The sequence below is a fragment of the Lacerta agilis genome, chromosome 2 (genome assembly GCF_009819535.1).
Source record: "Lacerta agilis isolate rLacAgi1 chromosome 2, rLacAgi1.pri, whole genome shotgun sequence".
Taxonomy (NCBI): Eukaryota; Metazoa; Chordata; class Lepidosauria; order Squamata; family Lacertidae; genus Lacerta; species Lacerta agilis.
In genome coordinates, this window is record NC_046313.1 from 79444480 (window position 1) to 79470634 (window position 26155).

The 26155-nt window shown below is 40.8% G+C and overlaps 1 protein-coding gene across 2 annotated transcripts in view; it reads right to left on the reverse strand.

Moving 5' to 3' along the window:
• IL17RD (interleukin 17 receptor D) overlaps nucleotides 1–26155 on the reverse strand; it is a 49382-nt gene that overhangs the window by 14855 nt on the left and 8372 nt on the right. For both annotated transcript variants that reach the window (XM_033140962.1, XM_033140961.1), the window contains exon 2: nucleotides 2502–2559. In XM_033140962.1, the coding sequence (XP_032996853.1) occupies nucleotides 2502–2559 (58 nt within the window). The remainder of the gene's footprint in view (nucleotides 1–2501; nucleotides 2560–26155) is intronic.

Sequence of the window (26155 nt, forward strand, 5' to 3'; positions counted from 1 at the left end):
CTATCAAGCCTCATAATTCTGTTCTCTAGATGACTGCTCTGAGATCTCCACCATGATAAAACTATAAATTAGTGAAAGCTCCTATTCTGCAGCGCAATTCAAATGAAGGACAGCGAGAGCTTCCTATTAGCAAAAATAGAAACCTGTCTTTTAATAGGAAGTTTTGAGCAAGAGCTTCCTGCAACATCTGGATCAAATTAATAGCTAGCTTTGCATTTTTGGATTCCTGTTGCTAAGGCTTTATGCTCAAAAAATGACAATTTTAATCCATTACTTTTGATTTCTTTTCAGAAGAACAAAGAACAGATTTCGGGTAAATAAATCTTTTGTACTTGACAGAAAATAGCTTTTAAGAATGCTAACTATGGAAAGGCGGAAAATAAGGTATCCATGGTCCACATTAGAAATAAACCATTAATGACAAAATTTTATGTAATATGATATAGGGTCCAATGTTAACAAGGAAACACAATTCAGCAAGAATTGACATTGTAAATTATTCAGTTTTATGGGGTTAAATATGGGTGGATCGTTGTCTGGCTCTCTAGTCTCTGTTATTTCCTCATGGTAATGAAGGCTGTTGTTGTTGTTGTTCAGTCGTTCAGTCGTGTCCGACTCTTCGTGACCCCATGGACCAGAGCACGCCAGGCACGCCTATCCTTCCTCTCGCAGTTTGGCCAAACTCATGTTAGTAGCTTCGAGAACACTGTCCAACCATCTCATCCTCTGTCGTCCCCTTCTCCTTGTGCCCTCCATCTTTCCCAACATCAGGGTCTTTTCTAGGGAGTCTTCTCTTCTCATGAGGTGGCCAAAGTACTGGAGCCTCAACTTCAGGATCTGTCCTTCTAGTGAGCACTCAGGCCTGATTTCTTTGAGAATGGATAGGTTTGATCTTCTTGCAGTCCATGGGACTCTCAAGAGTCTCCTCCAGCACCATAATTCAAAAGCATCAATTCTACGGCGATCAGCCTTCTTTATGGTCCAGCTCTCACTTCCGTACATTACTACTGGGAAAACCATAGCTTTAACTATACGGACCTTTGTCGGCAAGGTGATGTCTTTGCTTTTTAAGATGCTGTCTAGGTTTGTCATTGCTTTTCTCCCAAGAAGCAGGCGTCTACTAATTTAGTGACTGCTGTCACCATCTGCAGTGATCATGGAACCCAAGAAAGTGAAATCTCTCACTGCCTCCATTTCTTCCCCTTCTATTTGCCAGGAGGTGATGGGACCAGTGGCCATGATCTTAGTTTTTTTGATGTTGAGCTTCAGACCATATTTTGCGCTCTCTTCTTTCACCCTCATTAAAAGGTTCTTTAATTCTTCCTCGCTTTCTGCCATCAAGGTAGTATCATCAGCATATCTGAGGTTGTTGATATTTTTTCCGGCAATCTTAATTCCGGTTTGGGATTCATCCAGTCCAGCCTTTCGCATGATGAATTCTGCATATAAGTTAAATAAGCAGGGGGACAATATACAGCCTTGTCGTACTCCTTTCCCAATTTTGAACCAATCAGTTGTTCCATATCCAGTTCTAACTGTAGCTTCTTGTCCCACATAGAGATTTCTCAGGAGACAAATGAGGTGATCCGGCACTCCCATTTCTTTAAAGAAATGAAGGCTGTAGTCTTTATGAAATACCCTGTATACAGCAACTACAATAGTGAGAGTATGCAATGTTGGCTCCCTTGGACTTCCTTTCTTCCAAAACCCAACCAAAGATCCAGTAAAAACCAGTATCATCTGCCTTATTTGCATAAGCATGCCATAGCATGTAAGTAGCTTAAAGCCCTTTCATTCTTTTCTCTGTGAACAAGTGTGTTGCTGCAGTTAGAGCACCATTCCCTAGTGAGATCCAACAGGCTTCTTTTCATTCTAGAGGAACAGCTTAAGACAATTCTTATTCAAACATGCATCCCTCAGTTACCAGAGCTCTCCGAATTTTACTGTTTTGTTTATTTGTTCTTGTGTTGTTTCTGCTGAGGTTGCTTTTTATTGATTAATCATTTTAATCGTCTTTGTTATAACAAATTGTGTTTGTACACTGCTTTGAATGCTTTGTTTTGCAGAAAGGTGAGTTATAAATGACATGAAATAAATGGCTAGGGAGGCAAGTTTTGTGTAGACACACACACACATTATGCATACACAGTTTTTTATGTTGTTACGTTCTGAGTCTTCAAGGTATGCAAACAGGCCTACATTAGGTGCATCTAACCTCTGGCCCTCCAAATGTTGCAGGAATATAACTCCCATGATGAGATCATTGACAAAGTTGGCTAAGGCTGATGGGAAATGATGTTCAACAACGTCTGGGAGATTAGCCACTCTGCTCTAAATAATTAGATTAACTAAATAAAATGTGCTAATTCAACAATTCTCTATTATCACTGTTGATTTAAAAAAATACATTACTTCAATACATGGTGTTAAAAAGTAATTTAATATATTAACAAATGAAATGAGTTAAGGTGTTTTCAGAGGAAACAGGAAGGAGAACTTACTGTCATACTTAAAGGTGATATTAAGTAACCCGGGATTCTTTCCAATTGGCGATAAAGCCTACAGAGAAAAAAAGAGAAAAGTTTGTTGTACACTAATTACTTTGAATTTGAAGATAACTTAGACTCAGCTCACATATGAATTCATTTGGCTCTTCCATCTCTGATGACTTTAGCTGAACGTTAACTGCCTCCATTGGAAAGCATTGTGCTTCAAGTGATCTTTTGTTAGGAGTACCTGTCCAGATCAGAAGTCAGGAAGAAACCAAGTAAAAATATGAAATCCATGCAACTGTGATAGCTATTTAATGCATTTAGGTTGCACACAAAGAATCAAGAACATGTGAAAAATTAGCTCTATACTCTCTCTCTCTCTCTTATTCTTCAGGTAAATAAACTAAAGCTTGCATAGAACAAGCTTAACTGAGATTAAAGTAAGGTTGTGCTAGCATAATTTGGGAATAAGTCACATCAGCACTTGAAGACTCTTCAGTAAAGAAAACTGCATTTTCAGACATCTGAATTTGTAGCCTACACAGAATATCTACCTTTGTTCCAACACTTTGAACACCTTGTACTACCACTAAAAATTGATACTCAAGAATGAACAATGAAAATAATAGCTATACTCTCTAACTACAGTTGACTATTTCCTTTCTTTCACAAAGCTTTTGCAAAACCTGCCTGGGCAGCTTCTTTAAACCACCCCTCAGCACTATTCCTGGCCTCTATAATTGTGGTAGGAAAACCAAGCACGGTTTTGTATTCTCTCAGTACAATCAATGGATTAAATTCATTCCCTACCTCCTACAGAGTTGCAACACAAATGAATTTAGGTTAGGAACTCCAGGCTAAAAGTTTGTTTTTCACTTTAAGAGGCTTTTCATCCTGTGGGAATGTATTGGAGAACTGTTCTGAGTGATCCTGCATTTCAGCTTCCAGCCATTCGACATTAAAATTTAAATCAGCTGCTGATCAGACATTCACTGTTTATAAAGCACTAATACCTGACCAATTATGACTATTTACTGGGTTGGGATTTTACTATTCAAGCATTGCTTTCAGATGCCAGATACTCTTACCAGCTCAGAGGAAAACTGTTATCCATTTTAACAGGATGGCAATTTTAAAAGCATTCCATATTTTCTAAAGCCATGTGGTGTGAGTAGTGGTTAGAGCGTCAAACTAGAACCCGAGAGAGCCCACTCAAGTCCCAACTTAGCTATCAAGCTCACTGGGTGACCTTGGGCCAATCACTGCCTCTCAGCCTAACCTGCCTCACAGGGTTGTTGTTGAGGGTAAAATGAAGAGCGGGAGAATCATGTACACCATCTCCAGCTCCTCTGAGAAAATGGTGGGATATAAATGCAATAAATAGAACAAAATGAATAAAACATGGAAAATCAAACTTCTGGCAGTATTAGGTTACAAATGAATACTAATTGTGCTCACAAAACATGTAGAGGAATCCCAATGAGATACAATTATTATTTATTACTCAGCAGTCCTCTGTAAGATCCGCCCCAAGGGATGTACGCTAATAGGTGTATGGTTACAAAGCAGAGAAGGGGAAACTTTTCTAGTCTAAGAGCCACATTCACTCAAATGTAATCTTCCAGGGCCATGTGTCAGTGGTAGACAGAGCAATGGATGGAACTCTTACCCACTACATTCCAGCAGGAGTCAGTGGTTTCTACATAGGCAAGCAAGAGCCTCAGCCTCCATTCAGCCCTCTTCTTATAAAGCAGGACCAACAAGCTATGCAAGGCACAGTGTGGTTTTCAGTAGCCGTGTGAAACATATTGGTCTTGCTTTGGGGACAATTGTGTCTCTATTGTCTTGGCAACAGAAGCACAAGTTTTACAGTGGAACCTTGGTTCTCAAACTCATTGGTACTCAAACATTTTGGCTTCTGAAAGCCAAAAAACGGTTTTTCGGAACCCGAACGTCCAATGTGGCTGTCGGCTATTGCTTCCAGGGCGCCTGCGCCAATCAGAAACCGTGCCTTGGTTTTCAAACGTTTTGGAAGTTGAACGAACTTCTGGAACGAATTATGTTCGAAAACCAAGGTTCCACTGTATTGTAGTAGCAAGTGGCTCCAATGCAGAGTGTAGTGTAACCAGCTACTCGCTTCTTGGACTGCTAGGGCTGTCATCCAGGTTGGATCCTTCAACAGCCAGCCGACAAGTGTGTTTTCCCAGTGCAAGGGGTTAGGCCACCTGCCATATAATTTCTATACTACATGTGATGGCCCTCAGGCAAAAAAGCTTTTCCACCCCTGGTCTATCCTGATGGTACAGTGGCTCTCTAGACTCTCTTTCAGTCTTGCTACCTAAAAAACCTTATAACAAGAGACTGAACCTGGGGTGAAAAACACATACTTCGTCACTCAGCTGTGGCCTACCCCCTAGTCCTTCATAGGGGTTTAAGCAACTGCAAAACCATGGTGTGTCTTGATTAGACACACTCCTGCAAATTTGCAGGAGGCCATGTTTGGTAACAGTGCTGCACTAAACAAAAGGATTCTGTATCTTCAGAAGCATGTATAAACCTGCAGTGTTGCTCACCAACTTTAAAAGTCAAAAGCAGGTGTAGGGAAAGGAAAACAATGCATCCGGCTGTAATTAGCATCTGAGTCAAATCTCTTTTAAGGAGATGTAAACTGCTACTTAAAGGATCAAAACAGATACTGTTTAGTGCTTTCAGAGTGCACCTTGTAATCTGGCTACCCTGTCTAGCTGCCTTTTCATTTGCTTATCTTATCTTTAGGTTTGAGCATATCAAGTTTAAAAAGGTTTCCTGAAACAGGAAGGAGGCAAAATTACCTCCCAGTAGTCTCTTCTGTTGTCGCTAAATTATGCCTTGTTAGAAGCAGATGAAAACCTTTACAGTCATTTACTACTAAACAAGAACATAGGCCAGCCACAAAAAGGGTGGGGAAAATGTTTTTACTATAGTGGGTTTGTTGTTGGCCCATGGTAAACTCATCCACTTTATGTTACGAGTGCTTGCCACAGAGAACATAGGCCATAGTGGTCAGGACTGGATTAGTTGCTGAGTGAAAGCACCATACAATCTGCATCAATCCCCTGATGATAAATCCAGGGCCTAGTTAGTAGGAAAACACGCTGCTGAAAAGAACAAGGTGAGCTATACTGCAACACTGAATACTATTTGGTGACAAGAGCAATGTCCATTCTCACAATCCCCTCTGTACATGATAATGCAGCATTGAGTCAACATGTGCCTCTTTGTTAGCCTCCTCAGGTTCAAGTATTCTGCATTCATAACTGCCTCAGCACATGGCTCCTGTGAGGGTCTGGCCCTGCCAGGCAGCAGGGTGAAGAAGTGGTTTTGCTTCTGGAGGCACCCTGAGGAGAATTATTGGTCTCTGAATGGTGCAGCAAGGCTTCTTTAATGCGTTGGGCTGAGCAGGTAGGGGTGTGTGTGTGTGCGCACTATACACCAAGCCAAGCAGAGTCAGAAGAACTGACCTTTCAAAATGTGCTACCACCGTACTTAGGTAGCACTGTGCTATCCATTTCACTTCTGTTGGTTTATGTATTGTTTTTCTGCCTTTAATTCCCTGCCCCAGCTATTCAGAACTTTAAAAATACCAAAGGATGACAAAAGAGAACATTTAAACACCAAAGTGCACAAATTAAAATAAATCAAAAGCCTAGCAGAGAAGCACTGAAAGCACCTGGCTTCCTGCAAAAAGTCCTGGGAACTGTAGTTTGCCCCACAGAGCTACAATTTTCAGAAATCTTAACAAACTGCAGTTCCCAGGATTGTTTGGGAGCAGTCATGTTTTTCATTAGGTCCTGGCCCTGAAAAGCAGTTTATCAAAATTAAATGTTTTGAAAATATTTATTGGTTACAGTTATATCCTACAATCTCTACAAGAAGTTCAAGCTGGTGACTATGGTCCTCCCCTTTCTGATTTTATGCTCACAATAACCCTGGGGGTAGGTAGGTTAGGCTGAGAGACAGTGACTGGCGCAAAATCATGAATGATTATTAAGAGCTGAGTTTGTTTACACTAGGTTTTCAATCTGGATATGAATGCCTCTTTATAGTATTTAAATGGCTAGTGTTTTGCAATATACTGAGAACTTTATAAATGCATGCTATACCATATGTCAACTCTCTTGTGAACGACTTCGATGACTTCAGTTAGCTATTATTTCCAAATTGTAAGTACAGAATTCCATCTCATCCCTTTTCATAACCTTGTTGAGTTGATGGAAGAAAGGTGGAAGATAAACGAAAGAAAATAAATAGATTTTCAAAAGTATTCCAACATGAAAGCAAAAGTGAAGTATTGTTGTGATTCATTCAAACAGGACTTGCTGCCAGAAGTCCTAAGAAAATTAACTGCAATTTATTTGCAAATGAGGCCTACTTGAAATGTTGCTATTTTAGTTATTATTTTTTTGGTATTCAGGATGATGAAAGTGTCAGGTATATACTATTTGGCCCCAAGCCTCTGCAACACAGCCAGGGGCCTAACTAATGAATAAGGACCTTAAATTGGCCAGTGGCTAAACTAATAAGTGCCTATCTGCTATGGTCATTTCCCTTATAAGCTTTGAACTTGAAAGCATACTACTTTGTTCACCAAGCATATGAGTTTAATAAAACACCTACAGACACATGGGCTTGAAATTCAAACTACCAAGCAGCTACACTATTTAATTAGCTCGCAATTAAGACTTGTTTCAGGTGTATCTTACTTGAACTATAAATGTAAATGTATTGCCTCGGGACTGCACAGCCTGTCAATTAGCCACTAACATTTGTTGAACTTATGGGCAGCTTTTAATTTGTTCTGATCATTGCTGAAAAGCAAGTCTCTCTTGCCTGGGGCTTTTGCTATAAAAATCCTTTGGTCTACACACCAGGACTGAGAGGTAACACACACACAAAAATGAATTGACCCCAAGTTTCCTTGAGTGGGAAACAATCCTCTGAGTTTTAGGAGTATGCTAGCTTAACAGAAGTTGAAATACTAGCTGCAAAAGCTTGCAAACAACAATGCACTCGACAGTCTATAATGTAGAATGATAAATGATAGGGTTACGTAAACAGTGTGAAGAAATTACTTGTAAAGGCTAATAAACGGATATAATCAGTAACTGGTAAACAGAAACAGGCTGGTTTCATGAAGGCCAATCCATGCAGATTCAAAGCGCAAACTAAGCAGCAGAACCTATGGTACAAACTGTACATTACTGCGAAGCCACAAAGAGTTGTATAATTTTGCTGAATATCAAATTCAACAAGAAAAAAACACCAAGAGAGTGTACCTTTCTGTAACAAAACTAAATTGACTCTGTCCATTTTTATGGTGCACAGAACAATAGGTTGGCTTTTTTTATTAAATGGATAAATTGTTGCTGTTTTTAATTGTTTAGTTTTATATTGTGTACTTTTTCCTGCAAATCTCCTTGATCTTTTTCAAACAAGTCATCGGAGAAATATTAAGAGCATTAATAATCTTCATCAGGTCTTATATCCCATCAGTATATGCATGCATGGTTGTAAACAAGCCATAGTTCACTGAACCATGTCTGCAGTGGTGGTACATTTATTACCAATGGACAGGACTTGTAACCCAGGATTAATTATAAGCATCCAAAGTAAAAATAATGGTTTTGCATTCCTTGCCAAATAATAGATTCTGGAATCAGAGATCTAAAGCAAAGTTCCCATTAAATTTCAGAGATGCTGGATCAGTATTAATAATTTATCTAGACTTCCTAACCTCCAAGCCAGTGAATCATGCACAAAACTACCGGTAGGTTTCAGTCACCTGAGAAAGGCAAAGATCCTTAAGCATAAACCATTTCAGGGCCCACAACAGGAAATCCCTGACTTTGCTCACTGAACTTACTCTCTAGAGCAGCTACTGACTCAGAAACAAAGTGAGCATCATGGAAAATGAGTTAAATTGGCTAGAGCCTAAAGAATTATTCACATTCCAGCTTCTCAATTTGAATGCCAAATGAAATTATACAGCGTTTTTTCAATAAAAGAAGAAGAAGAGTTTGGATTTGATACCCCGCTTTTCACTACCCGAAGGAGTCTCAAAGCGGCTAACATTCTCCTTTCCCTTCCTCCCCCCACAACAAACACTCTGTGAGGTGAGTGGGGCTGAGAGACTTCAGAGAAGTGTGACTAGCCCAAGGTCACCCAGCAGCTGCATGTGGAGGAGTGGAGACGCGAACCCGGTTCCCCAGATAACGAGTCTACCGCTCTTAACCACTACACCACACTGGCTCTATTATTTTTTCAATAAAAGGTGTTGCTTATGGCTTCTCATATTGTTTCATTTCAGGTGGGAATTTATCTATAGCAGCTTAATTCATGTCCCCTTTCTAACCAATATGAAGTGAGTCAGTGAATTACTAATAGTTCCTACCTTTATCAATCAGGAAAAAGAACCGATTAGTTTATGTGATCAATGTTTTCCTAAGGCCCAATATCAGAAAATATCTGTGTTATTTTGTACTTTCAGATTTGCTACAAATAGTATCCCATGTCACTAAAGGAGCCCAAAGCTGCAGTTCTACACTTCTGAGAGAGAGAGAAAGAGAATTATTTCTTTTTCAGATTAGAGTAACAATGAAAGAACAATAGTCCAACAACAATCCAAAGAAAACTCAACAAGAGATTGAGGTTTATTACAATGAAGCGTAATTCGACTGTACAAGATGGACCTCAAGTTACATCAAACAGACTCTTCAAAAAGAAAAGGTGTAAACTCTAGACCCATTCCAATATTACAAATTCATCGCATGTAAAGTCACAAAAATTAAATAATGTGGAGAGACAGTTTTAACATCCTTATTAAACACATAGATCTGTGCCTGCACTAATTATAGATTGGGTCTTGGAGGTAGGAAATCACTACCCCGCAAAGCCTAGCCTGTGCACTAGACCAAGACAGCAATCACAATTTATCCTTCATATGTTGTTAATTACCATGCATATGTTCCTAATTTCATGCTCCCACAAGGCAAACTGAAGGAAACAATTGGTTTTGAGTTTGAACACAAAGAAAGAAATAATCAATATTACTTGCAAGCGCTATTTAATAAACTGAAGGCTTTATTATTCAAACTGTCAAACTCTATGAAGATAGCTGAAGTTGCTGAAATATTTGATAGAAATGTTTATATAAATTAATGTTAAATGCTGTATTTTGGCTAGAGTAGTGCCTAAAAAAAGGAATGCCAGACTAACCTCCTAACACACACACACATATATATACTTCAACCAAGGGGTAGCCACATTTTTCCTCTCAGTGTATCGCCACCCTCACTTTACCCAAACTTCTGCCATTGTTTTAAACTATAACTTTTCCTGTCTTAAGTGTCTACCCCACCCTGACTTCATGTAGAACTGGGATTGTGATGTAGCACTACAATGTGGGCTGCATGCAATGACATTCTTACATTTTTATTATATGGAGAGATATTGAAGTTTTATCTGTGATGCTCTATTTCTCATTAAATCAGAAGTAATCAATCACTTAATGTTGCAACTATCAAATAAAGGACATGCATGTGCGCGAAACAGGTTTTACCCGCTCTTCTTCAGCAGGCCTATGTTAGTCGCTTGTAATATACACATTTTCTGATCACAAAGACTTTTAAAGATTATTATTAAATAAAGGCTATTATCCACACACGCACAAAGAGAAAAATGCCTGTAATTATCTATTTAACACATTACAAATAAGTACTGGGTGAAAATCATGCAATGTATATCAATGAAGGGTGAAGTGGCTGGGGAAACCCAGCCAGATGGGCAGGGTATAAATAAATTATTATTATTATTATTATTATTATTACTACTACTACTACAAAGAACACTGCCTTTCAGAGGAAATGAGTGAAGCCTGGTCTATATATATATAGATGAACAAGGTGAGAATGTAGTGCTTGAGCCCTGAAGTGATGTTATGGAATGCACCACTTCCAACTGCAAGTCAGGGGTGATAGTGGCTTATTTTAATGCCTCCTACAAGTAGAAAGCTGGCATAGACATCAGAGAGCAGGTTCACAATCTACTACTACTTTCCAAGTAAAGAGGGGGCATTCAAAAATGACATCTCAAAATGCAAGTAATGGAAAAGAGGTGCACATTTGCACAGTATAATTAACTCAAGAATTAAGCAACAAAGGAATTTGGTTTTTTTTGCAAATGCAAATTGTGCAAATTGTAGATTCTGTAAGAATGGAACACCTGGATCATGAAAAAGAATACCTCCTTTGACACTCCATTCTACTTCAGTCTTCCTCCAAATAGTTCAGGCAGTTTATTGAATCCAAAGTTTTTGTCTTGCTCATAAAAAGTCCCCTTCTGCGAATGGCATGGAAACTTTGAATTCAATCCAGTCTATATGGGTTTTCTGCCATTTTATCCTCACAACAACCACTTCATGGATCCAATAAAGCAGGCCCAAGTCCATGAAAGCTTATGCCATATAATAAATGATTTTAAGTGTTAAAGGAGCCACAGAACGGATTCCCCCCTCCCTCTTGAGGCAGAGTAGACTGAGAAGTGGTTGACACAAGGATGCTTCATAGCTGTGTAAGGTTTTGACATCTGCTACTCAAACAGCACCCACTACTACAGTACATTAACTCAGGGGTCAGCAAGGCTTACCGGGCATGGGCCGGATCACTCTCGCGGAGATCCTCCGTGGGCCGGGCTGGCGCAGTGCAACGTCGGAAATTGCATCTGTGCATGTCCACAGCACAGGCTGATCGACAGCACAAAGAAGGGTGATCGCCGAAGAATTGATGCTTTTTAATTATGGTGCTGGAGGAGACTCTTGAGAGTCCCATGGACTGCAAGAAGATCAAACCTATCCATTCTCAAAGAAATCAGCCCTGAGTGCTCACTAGAAGGACAGATCCTGAAGTTGAGGCTCCAGTACTTTGGCCACCTCATGAGAAGAGAAGACTCCCTAGAAAAGACCCTGATGTTGGGAAAGATGGAGGGCACAAGGAGAAGGGGACGACAGAGGATGAGATGGTTGGACAGTGTTCTCGAGGCTACTAACATGAGTTTGGCCAAACTGCGAGAGGCAGTGAAGGACAGGCGTGCCTGGCGTGCTCTGGTCCATGGGGTCACGAAGAGTCGGACACGACTGAACGACTGAACAACAACAACATGTCCACAGCACTGGAAATTGCTTCTGCGCATGCCCAGACAACAGAAATTGCACCTGCGCAGAAGCGATTTTTGGCATCTGGGCATGCGCAGAAGCAATTTCTGGAGCTGTGAAAGAGAGTCCCCGCGCCACGCCATGCCGGTTTAGCCCAGTATGTGGGGCATCGCCAAGCAGGCGGCTCAGTGGCGGCTTGTGGGCCGGTTAAACAGCCTCCATGGGCCGCTTCTGCATCCTTCGCCAACTTGGTAGCCTCTGCACGCTTTAGAGTTAGAAAAGAGCCACCATCAGCCCCAGGCAGCACAGGTTGGGCAAGGCTGCAATACAGGCAATACATCTCACCTATTCCTCCTCCCCACAAAGCATACTGTGTCAAAAATCAGCTATTTCAGTTTCTTCTTAATTTAAGGGGGGGGAAAGGGATAAATATAGGTATTAGGGCATTACTCTTGAACAATTTGTCCTTTTCCGCTAATACACTATGTTGTCTGTTATATCTATTAGTTTCTTCCTTTGGAATGGGAAAAAACCCCTTTGTTCTCATGTTAACACAGTTAATGTTTTGACTTCCTGAGAGCACAATACAACCTTCCAGGAAGTAATCTTCCTGGCGACCTGATCTAGTCACTAGATACTTCCTTTTCTTTCACAATGCCAGATGCTACACATTCTCCTTCCAAATTCTCTTGGAGATTACAGGGATTTCTCCTGCCTGCCCCCTCCTCTCCAATCACAAGAATTCAGAGCAATGAACTTAACAGTTAAGCGAGGTAAATAAGGAGCATTTATTTATCTACATAAAATAATTTATATTGGCTTTCATAAAAGTCACAATGTAGTTAAATAAAGCTTTCAGAATAGAATAAATGCAGCAGTTAGGATAAACTCCACACACTGGTATTAATCACCAACAAAGATGCAGGAGAAAAAGCAAACTTTTAAGCAAGTGCCAAGAACCAAGAGCAGTAGGGATTTACCTTATCTCATATATCTAATAGGGGAGCTTTTAGAAGTAACAGGACAGAAAATCCTCCTGGCTGTCACAAGTTCAACACAAGCAGAAGAACAAACTTAGTTGGTCTCTAAGGTGCTACTGGAAGGATTTTTTATTTTTTTATTTTGTTTTGACAAGCAGAAGAGACTCACTGGAAGATCTGAGTGAGTGAGCAGGTAGATAGATGATAAAACGTGTTAATAACCAGTGTGGTTGGCCACCTAGACCTCCAGCATCAGTAGTGGATCAAGGCATACCTCACACTATGCACCTTTTCCTTTGGGTGGGGACTCCATTAAGACCACCTAATTCCAAGAGTCAGGAGCCAGCCAGCCACCAACAAGGCATCTGTCTTATCAGGATTTTGCCTCTGCTTACTGGACAGCACCCAGCCAACAAGTAAGGACTTGCACAGCCACACTTAATTTCGATGTAAGAGAGGAATAAAGGTGGGCTCCAAACCTCTTGACGACTGTCCCTGACAGTTTTGTATCTATGTTGAACAACACTGGAAACAAGATGGAGCCTTGCAGCATCCTACAGCATAACTGACAGGGAGCTGAAGTATTTACTCTCTAGACCTGGCCCTGCAGACACTGTGTCCAACTTTCAACCCACTCCATTGTGAGACTAAAGGCAGGTGGCATGTCAGCAGCACCCCCATTTTCTTTGTCCCAACACCAAATGTATGTCATCAAAGCCCCACCCCCATGAGCAAGGGCTATTTCAGCAAGGGAAATAGAAAATTTGTGTTATCATTGCAACACCCTTACCCTTCAGTCCCCTGCTTTTTATTTTAAGAGCCTTTCTTCCTTCTCCTTTATCAGCATGGTTATAAGGAGGAGATCAGAAGCATTTGCTTTCATTTTCCATGGTAACTGACCATAGTTAAAGATCCTGGGTTGTTTTTAATACACTGTTGTTAACATTAACCACAGTTCCTGGGGCTTGATCCTAACGGCAAGCAGCTGCTAGTTGAAAAAGGAGGTGCATATTCTCTTTATAACTGCACCAATAGGAGGATAAAGGAAGACTCCTGTACATAACACAGAACTATTGTTAAGTGCTAACAGGGCCGCTGAATTAGGCAACAGAAATGTTTTCAAATAATTTGGCATGATCATTAGGCAAAATTGTGACCGAGAAGATTAAGTTTATAACTGAATGCCAAAGAATTCTTTTCTCTAAGCACATTGCATCTTTTGTATTTTAGTCCCTTTCCTTCCAACTTCCAACTTCTTTTAAAACTGAAAAAAATACATTTGTTTAGAAGTCTTCTAACTAAAAAGTACAAGCATAATCCAGCCCATTGATTTTATTTCAGTAGGGGAATGCTTCACCCATTAAACTCAACAAAATTTACAAATGATTAACTCTGCCTGGATTGTGCCTTACATATGTAATGCATATACAATGTCTGAGTACATGTTCCTCAAGAAACAGCCTACCATGCCACATAGCAAGGCTTTTTTCAGGGGGAACTCAGCACCTCTCAGATGGGTGCCATTGCCATTCTAAGAGAAAGAGGGAGGCGTTCATGGTGAGTTCTAGAACCTCTTTTTCTAGAAAAATAGCACTGCCACAAAGCACACCATTTTGTAAGAGAGCACTTTCAAAAGCAGTCCGCGAGACGACTGCTGCTCAAACTTACAAATCCTAGAGGTCAAGTATTGGGTCTGTCCAAGGTAGCTCTTTGGATCCCAACCTATATATTCTATCTAGGTAACAGGAAAATGTTTGTTTTGCTTCTTTTCAGTGGCCTCTTCCTGTGCAAAAGGTACTGTTTTCCAAGGAGATAAACCAGGCTTCCTCAACCTTGGCCCTCCTGATGTTTTTGGCCTACAACTCCCATGATCCCTAGCTAGCAGGACCAGTGGTTAGGGATGATGGGAATTGTAGTCTCAAAACATCTGGAGGGCCAAGGTTGAGGAAGCCTGAGATAAACTGATGCACTGCACTAAGAAAAATGTCAATTTTCAGTTTAAATGCAGTGTTCTAAAAACGTACATAAAAGGAGGTGGAATGTTCATACAACTGGATCTAGGTCTGCTCATTGTGTGTAAACATTTCTAATTTTTGAGCATACCTGTTGGTGTTAAGTTGTTAGAGCCACTCCTTATCGAGCTATGCATAGAAAAAGGCATATTGTAAAGGTTTTTGGAATCCTTACCCAGGCAGACTGCTTCAGAATAAAAGAGCAGCAAGTATTCCTGCTGTGCTGCAGCTAGCAGGTGTTGGTTTCCAAAAAAGAACGGAACGCTAAAACCCTGCTGATACAAAGAGACAGGTGTGGCCCATTAAGATTCCTCTGTGATTTAAGACAAAACAGAGCATATAGTGAGATATTGGGTCTCTAACAGGAAAGAAATATGGGAAAGAACCAAATATGATCTATGAAAGTCTCATTTTGTAGAGAAATAGATGTGTGTGTATTTTTAAAGAGATCCCTGGTAAAAGTTATGTTTTACAGTCATATTGCTAAAATATGGGACAGGACTGTTCCCGTGATAACTGGATGATATACTCTATCAAAGCAACAAGGCATAGTGTGTTTCCAATCCTATTGTTCCACCTTTTATGGAAACCTAGGGACAGTTCTTGCACTTCTTGAGTGGTATTGTTGCTTGCCCTAATAACAATTCAGTATGCCCCATGCACATGGCTGCTGTATTTGAAACACAGCCGGAACTGCTTAGAGAAGTGGTAAACAGGCTACTAAAGCAATTGAAGAACTGACCCAGCAGTTGTGTGACAGCACAAATGAGTCTCCAACATGCTGTAGCAAGCAGGGCTTGAATTCCTCAATAAATGCATGTTGAGGAATTCAATATTTATTTTATTTAATCTGCACTGTAAAATAAGCAAAACAAAAGTTTTTTGAAAATTGCACTTTCAGTATTTAAGGTTTTTTAAACCTCCTTGTTGCTTATTGCTGAGCCTTTAATGCTAGATTAAACACAGTACAAACATCTTTGTAGCAGAGTAGCTGGGGAAGCAAAGGCTCATAATTAACCAGTCATTAACAGCCCTATCTTAATCACACTGTTGGCAGGTTGTGCCTCACAGTGGCTTATCTAAGGACAGCATGATTTTAAAAAGCACAAGGTACCACCTGCAACAGAAGGTTAAGCCCAAGGGTCACCAAAGCGGTGCCCATGTAGCAAATTCTATTGTAGCCAATAAGCAGCTTTATGCAAGCCCAGCTGCAGCACAGAGGGTAATTTCAGGGGGACACAGCTACAGGGGGAACTCTCTCCAGTTATAACCTCCCTGGCAGCAAAAATGCTCCCCGCCAGTCCACACTTAAAGCTTGCTTCAAGCCTAATTTCTGCAGGGAGGGGTGGGGGAAACAAGACCCTGGGGGGGGGGGGAACAAAAGCCTGATTGCATGGGGGAAGCGGGTGTGCATGCATGTATTTGTGGCTGCCATGCATGTTGTAGTGTGTGTGTATGTGTGCGTTCATGATAGCTTCTCCAGTTTGCAAGAGTGCCCATGAGCCCGAACAGAGTGGCAACCCCTAGCTTAGCCTACACAGCATGTGCCCTCTGAAGTCTTCCATTAAGCTTGGAAATTAGCAGAGCTCCACTTGCCAAAATGACAACACTACACTTGTTTTTTTCAAGCCTTTTGCAAGTAGAGATGTTCTGAACAGGCTTGGACTGCCACATTTTTATTGTTATGCAAGTCGCTTGCTAGGAGACGTCCAAACTGATATGTCACTTTCAACAAAAGCAAGAAGTCTTATGAGCGTATCAAGCTAACATGCATACCATAAAAGCTGTACTATCTTGATAGCAGGAGTATAGTCTGTGGGCGGGAAGGGGGTGGGAAGTGCAGGAAAAAAACTAGGACGTGCATGATTGAAATCAGAAATGAAATTAGAGACTCTTTTCTACACTATCCCAAGAAAAACAAGGTTTACTATTTTGTACGGGTGGTAATTTAGATACATTATAATGAGTAGAAACATCTCCATTGTTCTAAGCAAGTCGTTAACAATGAAACCTATGCAAGTTTACTCAGAAAAAAGGCTAATCAACCTCAGTGTAGTTACTCCCAAGTAAGAGTGTAAAGGAATGCAGCTCAAAACATTTTTCTCCTAGCAGTCTTTGCAGAGAAATGATAAATAATTTCAATATTGACAGTTCCGCTTACTATCCACTTAGGTATAAACATAGGTTAGAGGAGCACAGGAAGTGTGGCATGCAGCCTCAGTCTCTAAAACCTTAGCAAGCACCTGGAGATGGGCCAACAGATGGTTTCAATAGATTCCTCAGGAATGGGAGAAAATGAAGTATGCACATTTCAGGAGCGGGGGGGGGGGGGGCGCTGAATGCAAATTCCATCATTAGTTTTCTTAATACTGATACCATACTAAGAAGTTGGAAGAGATTTCAGGGGAAGGAATGCAAAGATCAAGAAGAAACACACACTGCAACTGTGTGCTTTGTGTCTTCAAATTTACATATACATATATATATATATATATGTATATATATATATATATATATATATATAAATTCCTGTCCCACCGCTGCAGAACTATCCCCACTGGCTAGAAACAAAAGTCTCCTTTTCATACAAGGAAAACTGGGAAGTACAGGAATATCTGAAGGTGAAAAGACAAACTTCCAGTTCGATGCCTTGGCGGATGTTTGAAGTTGAAAAATATAATAAAGCAAAAAAAAAATAAGAGATTAAAAAATAGAAACACAAGTTTTAAAACACCAAACTTCCATTCAGACCTTTTCCAACTGATCTCCCTATCTCCCTTTTCCTTCCAGTGATGACCCCTTGTGTGCCTAACCTATTGGATTGGAAGTCTGGCAACAGAGCTTGTGTCAAATTTATGTACCCCATCAAGACGTTAGGAAGTTGCCTTCTACCACATCAGGATACTTGTTCACCAAGCCTATTTCTGCTTACACTGACTAGCAATGGCTCTCCAGAGTTTTAGGCAGAGGTCTTTCCCACCACCAGTTACCTACTCTTTTTAACTGGAGATGCCAGGGATCGAACCTGAAATCATCTGCGTGTAGAGCAGGCATAGGCAAACTCGGCCTTCCAGATGTTCTGTGACTACAATTCCCATCATCCTTAGCTAACAGGACCAGTGGTCAGGGATGATGGGAATTGTAGTCTCAAAACAACTGGAGGGCCGAGTTTGCCTATGCCTGGTGTAGAGCATGTGCTCTCCAACTCAACTGCAGCACTTCCACCCACCCACTTCCTGCCCATATCTGGATAAGAAAAAGAATAGAAAATGAATTTCATAGTTCTAACAAAGAAGCTTTAGTAATTCACTTATCTGTATGATAAGGAGTTAAACGGGGAGTCAGCAAGTAAAAGCAACTATAGTTTGCTATGCACACACAGATGAAAACTTGTTTTTCTCCAAGCATTTCTAAGTTATGTTGGTTTTTCTGCTGTATGATTGTAGCCGCCTCTAAATTGTATATAATGAAGGTCTGGTCTTATTGTTTAATGTTATTTTAACAGGCTCATTATATACCACCCTGGTATCCAAAAGTATGAGAGCCAGACTAAAAATATTTTAATACACACCAACATGTAAGATTGGCATGTCCATTTACGTAATGCCCACCCCAGGAAAGCTCACCAATTGTGTCATTATTTAGGTACTCATTGGGGACATTTTAATTAGGCGTTATTTGCTCCAGTATAGGCCCTACTTTTATGCTGAACTGTTATGCTGCCTTTTTCAGTTCTGCTTGCTGAGTTTGTGTGTTTATTTTTTAATTGTGCACAACACTCTGATGGGCAGCCTGAACATATATTAATGAAATGCATCTCATATATATTGGCTTATGTAAGACAATCATGCATCATAAACTAGAGGACAGCTCTCTTTCTTTAGAAGCGACATGGCAGTTAAAACCTATAGGGAAAATCCCTATCAGTAGATGCCAAACTATGACACCAGGCCTGATGAAGTCTGTATTTAAAGTTACAGGTAGTAGCCGTGTTGGTCTGCCATAGTCGAAACAAAATAGAAAATTCTTTCCAGTAGCACCTGTATTTAAAGACATTCCGATTGTGGTACTTAAGTTTGCTTTCCTTGGGCAAAGGGCAGCTATGAGACAAGGAAGGTGTGGAATTAAGAGTGGCAAAACAGCACTGGGAGGGTTAAAACTACCCTCCACCCAGTGCCTCTGCCTCAATCTGAATCAGCATCCACCCTGTTGCCTTCAACATCAATTTTCAAAGTGTCGTTTTTTATGTAGTACCACCCAGTCACAAGAGGGAGTATCAAGGTTTGGGAGAACCTCATGTTCTGCAGGAGAGCCAAGAGCTGGTTGCACCATGCGCAAAGGCACTCCCCGCCCCCCGGTCCCATTGGGCCCGCCCTCACTTAAATATAGTGCACCTACCTCACAGAACACCAGTTCCATGAATTCCTACAAACTACCCCAGATTATCTTGTGGGGGACTTGTGTGAGGGAAATTTGGAGTCTCAGGCAGGATTTGATCAAATAACAAGAAAGATTTTATTAAACAAAGGAAGTTTATGACACAAAGTGGGTAAAACATAAGATACTTCAGATTATAGTGTTATTTCACTTCAGTTCTTTCTCAGTTGTTGTACAGCTGTTACCGCTTAATACTTTGGTAGTTAAACAAGGTGGTACTTCCACACCCCTTAGACCAGGCATAGGCAAACTCAGCCCTCCAGATGTTTTGGAACTACAATTCCCATCATCCCTGACTACTAGTCCTGTTAGGTAGGGATGATGGGAGTTGTAGTCCCAAAACATCTGGAGGGCTGAGTTTCCTATGCCTGCCTTAGACACCCCTACTCCTGAGGTACTCCAAGTAACAGACTCAAGGGATCACCACACCACACTTAACTGGTTTGGGAGTCTTCTCTTTTCGTAGAAGAATCTCTCCCCTCCTGACTGGAATGAGACCTAAGTAGACTGTATCCTCACAGCTTCTACTTCTCCTGCCTCAGCCTCAGCCTCAGCCTCCCCAGACTCCCAGTTAATTCCTGGCCTATTACTCTTACAGGACACCACACACTGTCCTTCATACTAAGCTCAGAGACTCCTTTCTCTAGTTTGTGATATATTCCTCAGAGTAGATGTTTCTACCCAAAACCAACTCTCTCTCCTCTCAACTCACTCCCTCTCTCCCAACCTCAATCCCAACCAAAAAACAACAACATGTCTCTCATAATCCTCTTCTTTTCAACTCCCCCTCCTGGAACCCCGGACAATCAGAAGCTACCGTTTGCTGGCAGGGAAAAAGAAAACACTTGGTGACCCAACCTGCCCAGCAAAACAAACTTTTCCGTCACACACCACTGAACAGGAAAGCCGCACATGGCAGCATTTTGAATATTTTAAAACAAAACAAATCTATCCCCATAATATGTGTGTGTGTGTTGTTGTTGTTGTTGTTGTTGTTTACTTCTAGGCAGTCATATCAACATCCAAAAGAGTTCTTGCCCCATGAAAATAGGTATGACAATAGGTCTGTAGGACAGGGAAGATCGAAATCCCACTGTCCTCTCAAAACCATCATGTTAGGAGGTATCAAACAACAGAATCAACTATTTTTGTAATTCCCCATTACTGGCCAAGATCAAGAAGGCAAAACATTTTCTGTATTCATCTCAGTTAAGGTCAGCTCATTTGGACACAAAAGCACATGTGTCCATTCCAGGTGGGGCACACGCTCTCCAAGGTCTCAGAAAGACACTTTTCCTGGCCCTACTACTCAAGATTGCTTTAACTGGAGATGCCACAGAATGGCCCCAGGACCCTTTGCCTGCAAAGGCTAAGGCACCTTATTAAACCTGACCTGCGTTTCCAAGTTCTACATTGTGACTGCATTTAGTTTCCACGCAAATGTCTGTCATTCGCAAAGATTTTGCACTTGGCATCCAGGGCAAGGTGGAGGGAGGGGTGTGTGTGGAAGCAGTCTGCAGTTAAAACAGCGTGCCAAGTACACAGCAATCACTACACAGGAGCAACTCCTCAAGCTTCTCCATTGAGGAAGTAGCTGATTACAAAAGCAGCCCTTTAAAACTACGAAGTGCTTTGGCTATGGTTCACAAGCTTATCTTCTTGCTAACCTCCTGGGAATGCCCAATTGTTTATCTGGAAATACATACTATTCTCTCTGCCAATGGGGGAAAAACATATTTCTAGCGCTCAGTAATGCAGACAGAACACATATAATATGTACAGAAATATTCGCTTCTGTTAAAAGCACAGAGGGGGAAGAAAACATCCTAATGTTGTTTGAAAAGTGATAACATGCATTTAATCAACTAAAATGCCTTCATTACACACTATTCAGTGACTTTGCTGAAATTAGACACTTTTGCCCTAGACCATAAAAGATTGTAGTGATTTGAAATGGAAATATTTCCTGTCCACTCACTGCCAGGTTTGTTCACAGAGTGATATAACAGATGACATCCAGTACAATAAATTCTTTTATTAACCATACATTTGAGACTGCTTTAGGGATTTAGAGTGTTCAGTTTCATGCTGAAAAAATGTAATGTTATCCATAGACTGTCAATGTGTGCAACAAAAACAGAGGCACAGGTTTCTCTACTTTGATCAATGGGGAAAGAGAATAAGAGAGATCGCTTAAACAGACCCACAACTTGAATTCAAAAAAATTAAATTCAAAAGCCCTTGATATTATTTGAGCCATTTGGCAATAATAAAAGTTCCATGTAACTAGATTAGAACAAATTTGGGCAGAAGGTGAGTTTCAGTCTAGCTACAAAGAACTACAGCAGAAAATTTAAGATCATCAAGACTGTTTTCTTTTTAAAACAAATCAAAGTTTTTATTCTTGCCAATTACCCTCCTGGTTTCCTTTTACCAGAAATACATTAGAAAATTCTTCCCAGTAGCACCTTAGAGACCAACTGAGTTTGTTCTTGGTATGAGCTTTCGTGTGCATGCACACTTCTTCAGATACCTTTGATGGACTTCCATTTCATGCGGCTCAATGTAGTGCCTTCCATAGTTCCAGTTACAGGTGGGTTGGTCTGCCATAGTCGAAACAAAATAGGAAATTCTTTCCAGTAGCACCTTAGAGACCAACTGAGTTTGTTCTTGGTATGAGCTTTCGTGTGCATGCACACTTCTTCAGATTCTTACTATAAAAAAGTGTGCATGCACACGAAAGCTCATACCAAGAACAAACTCAGTTGGTCTCTAAGGTGCTACTGGAAAGTATTTTCTATTTTGTTTCGACTATGGCAGACGAACACGGCTACCCACCTGTAACCAGAAATACATTGTCATACTCACCAAAATTAGGAATTTTGCAAATACCAGTAATTAATTTATATTTAATTACTTTCTGTATATAAAACCTCCTGTTAATACAGTGGTACCTCAGTTTACGAATTTAATCCATTCCGGAAGTCTGTTCTTAAACCGAAACCGTTCTTAAACCGAGGCGGTGCCCTTCCACCGTTTTTAGACCAAGGTTAAAGTTCGCAAACTGGGACACTACTTCCGGTTTTGCGGAGTTCGTAAACCAAATAGTTTGTAAACAGGGCTGTTCTTAAACCAAGGTACCACTGTAATTCTTACTATAAAAAAACTTTCATCCAGACCTTGCTATTTGCAAGTAGCAAATGAAAATAAAGAAATGAGAGAGCTTAGTAAATTGGAAGCCATGGCCATAAAATTTACAGGATGAAGTGCTTCCAACTATGTTAACTGGTGCTATGCCATTAACATGAGGTTACAAGCTTCACCTGTACAGTTGGAACAACATGTACCAGAATATGACATGAACAGGACTAACTTCCAAATGCTCCAGTGATACCCATTTACAAGGCAGAGACTCAATTCTCTGGCACTCGTCTTAAGTAAATCACTGCAGATTTTAGCCATATTTTGACAGGGGAAAGAAGGTGAAGGTTTAGCACACACTAGATTTGCTGTTCTTCAGGATTTCAACTTCCTCCTCCATTTCTCTAAAAGTAAAAACTTTGACTGACACCACAGGTGCATCAACTCTAGTGCACAAAACACTAAGGCCAGGTTTGCACATCATGCTAAGCTGAACCATGGCTTAGCACAAACATGCAAACACTGTGTCCCCGCAGAGAGACTGTGGCTACTGCACTCCTCCTATAAGTCTTCCTCTTGCTGTGCGGCCATGAGTTAAGCTACGGCTTGGCCTAGTATGTCACTTGAACATGGTTTCTCTTGCTCCAGACAAACCATGAATTGCAAACAACATTTGTTTGTGAGCAGTGAATGAGTATATTGCTTTCATTCTTCAGGTTGCAGGTCCAAATCCAGAATAAGAGAATTTTAATCTCTTTGTCATTCAGTCTTCTGTAGTGACACATGAAAAGCTTCTCTGTCGCAAGGAGGACGAAGGGTGCTAAAAGGTGGCTCAATCTCTAACATTAACCCATCCCGCCAGATACTGATATAAGGAACAAACAACCAGGGGTCAACTCACAGGAGGATTCCTTTAGCAATGCAGTAAGGGTCAAATGTTTCATAAGGCAATGCAGAGCCAAGACAATATGGGACACTCTTGCTGGTCGAAGGCACTCCATCATTCCATCTGGAATTGGGCCTGAAAGACCAAGGGAACTTGCGGGTGCATGTAAGGTAAGCCATAAGCAAGCACAATTTAGGACATTGCACAACATCAATGCTCATCATAGGGCAAGTCAGCAAAGGCATCAGTATTATTTTCCTATTTCCCTGTTTTGTAGAACTTGAGCAACAAGAGACAGCCTTAACTCTGATTTTAAACCAGCAGATTTTTAAAGCACTGAATAGAAACACTAACCTATCACAAAAACAACGCTGCATACAGCAAAATTCTGAAAGGAAAAGGAAAACAAGGAACACACACATGCCCAATATCACAAAGGTGGAATGAACATAGTTATTCATACCTATTAAAACTGTTGAATAATACAGGGGTTTTAGCCTTTCATTCAGTTTGTGGCTTTGATTCTTGCATTTACTGCTAACAGCCATAAAGAGAAAGTTCTGTCTTTGCAGCTCATTCTTTAGCGAACTGAATGTTCCATTTAAAAACTCTGCATGACATTTCACAGCTAGTGGTCCTTACTCAAAAAGTCAATGGCATGATTAGTGAATTAAACTTAGAAATGCAACTATTTGGAGATACCTAAGCTGTACCCTCTGGTATTATCCTGAACTTATGAATAAAAGATAGGAGGGTTTTTGTTTCTGCTGTTGTTCTGCAACACCACACATTAAGAGCTTGTCACCTGTTAAGGGACAGAGTTTACTGACACTTTAACCTCTTTTTGTGATTTGCACCTTATTTTGGTCAGGAGTTGGAGTATAAGTGTAATGACGTTTAAGTAATTACGGAACATTAACTCATCAAGCATAAACCCAGGATCATATTAATGGAGAGGAATGTGTGACAAAGTTTCTTTACATACATATATATATAATTGAATGTATTATTGCACTACTAACTGACAAGGTTTATGCTGTACTTTTGCAACTCTGTACTATAGGTCTAACAATTGCTATGATTTCCTTGATTGTGACAAATGCACCAGTGCATTTTGGGGCTGCAAAACAAAAACAAAAGAGTGTTGGTATTTTGGAATGCCCCTTAAGTCCACATCAATAGCATACCAGACACAAGAGTATTTGTTACAGGATACTGTGTTGATGGAGATGCTACATTTGAGATGAGATGCAAAGCAAAGATCCTTACTTGCCATTATTAAAGGTTCTTTGAATGTTTCTGCAACTTTAGCAGACCTTGCTGAAATTTCACTTGCAAAATGAACCTGGAGTCTAATGAAATTACCACTGGACTGATGATGCACCCTTTATTTCCAATAAAAATAATTTATGTACCGCTAGAATGCATTATTTGCAACACATTGTGCATGGTAGCATTTAGTAAGTGGTTGAAAGTTTTCCTGGTTGCAAAAAGTAACATGCATTCTAACCAAGAAATATTTGGATTTCATGGCAGGAAGAACCACAAAGAGACCTGTGGCATCTTAAAGACTAACAGATTAATTATGACATAAAGTTTGTGGACTAGAGCTTATAGAGCTTATGCCGCAATAAATCTGCCAGTCTTTGAAGCTGCCACAATTTTCTTCATTGTTTTTGCTGCTGCAAACTAACTTAGCTACCTGTCTGAAAATGCTAGGAAGATGGGACCACAGGAACTGTATCATGAGAAACGATATTGAAGAAAGCTATGCTAGATGACACAGTAAACGTCAGTTAAACTTAGGTGGCATGCAAACACACCTGCATAAACAGCTTGAGCACTGTAGTCTAAATGCAGCATCTACATCCCGTCACATACCATGAAGCACCACACTACCCCTTCTCTAATAACCCCTTCTCCCATATACACCAAGCAGCACTATTTTAAAATTTCACCTCTACAATTAGGCAGCATTCAAGTGGACATGAGCAGTGGCCAAGCTATTCCAATCCAGATACGGCCTTGGCTGTCACACTGGACAAAGCTGTACTCCTAGACGCAGATGTCACTTGGACTACTAATACAAAGGTGCATACCTGCTCTTTCAGAGAAATGAGAATGTGAACCACCTGCCCACACACAGAGCCTCTGTCTTCTCAGGCTTCAAACTCAGTTTACTGGCCGCTCATCCAGCCCACCACTCCATTCAGACCCTGGTCCAGGACTTGCACAACTATTATGGAGTTACGGAGAAGTAGAGGTGCATGTCACTGGCACACTGGTGACACCATGCTCCAAATTTCCCAATGATCATTCCCAATGGCTTCTTGCAGATGTTAAAGTGTGTGTGTGTGTGTGTGTGCTACTTCCCACCCACCCCAATCTTCTCAGACCAGCTTCTTCCATGCTTAATATGGCACAGGGTCTATTATTATTTTCTAACATTTATTTATACCCTACCTTTCTTCAATAATGCAACACTATAACATCATGTTTGGGCGGACAAGAGACAGGGAACTTGGTTGCAAAGTCGGCCCCTGCTGAAAGCAGCCTTGAAATCTCCACCCATCAATCACTGTTGACCAGCAGGGGCCCAAAGCGTAGGACAGAGCTCTCTGCAAGAGCTGTGTGGTGCTTTGAAGTCTCGACTATCATCGCCTGATGTCACTGTGGTGTTAGGTAATTGACAGGTGAGTTGCCTCACCCACCTGTCAGGTTTGGCCTGTGAGGTATAGGGCAGATTCCTCATCCTGGTCTACACTGACTAGCAGTAGCTCTTCAGAGTTTCTAACAGGCGTAATGACATCAAGGTTCAAGCCCACTGAACCCTCAGGGGCCACATACCAGTGTTGTGTGTGGACAAAAGTGGGTGCACCTTCTCGCATGCATAAAAGCACATACAAGCTCACAGCTCCACTCCTCAACTGATCCACACAGATCAGCAAAGGAGGAGGTTTAATCCCCTTTTTAAATCAAATGATTGCTTGGATTACTGGGAAGGGGACAATTTGCCATCT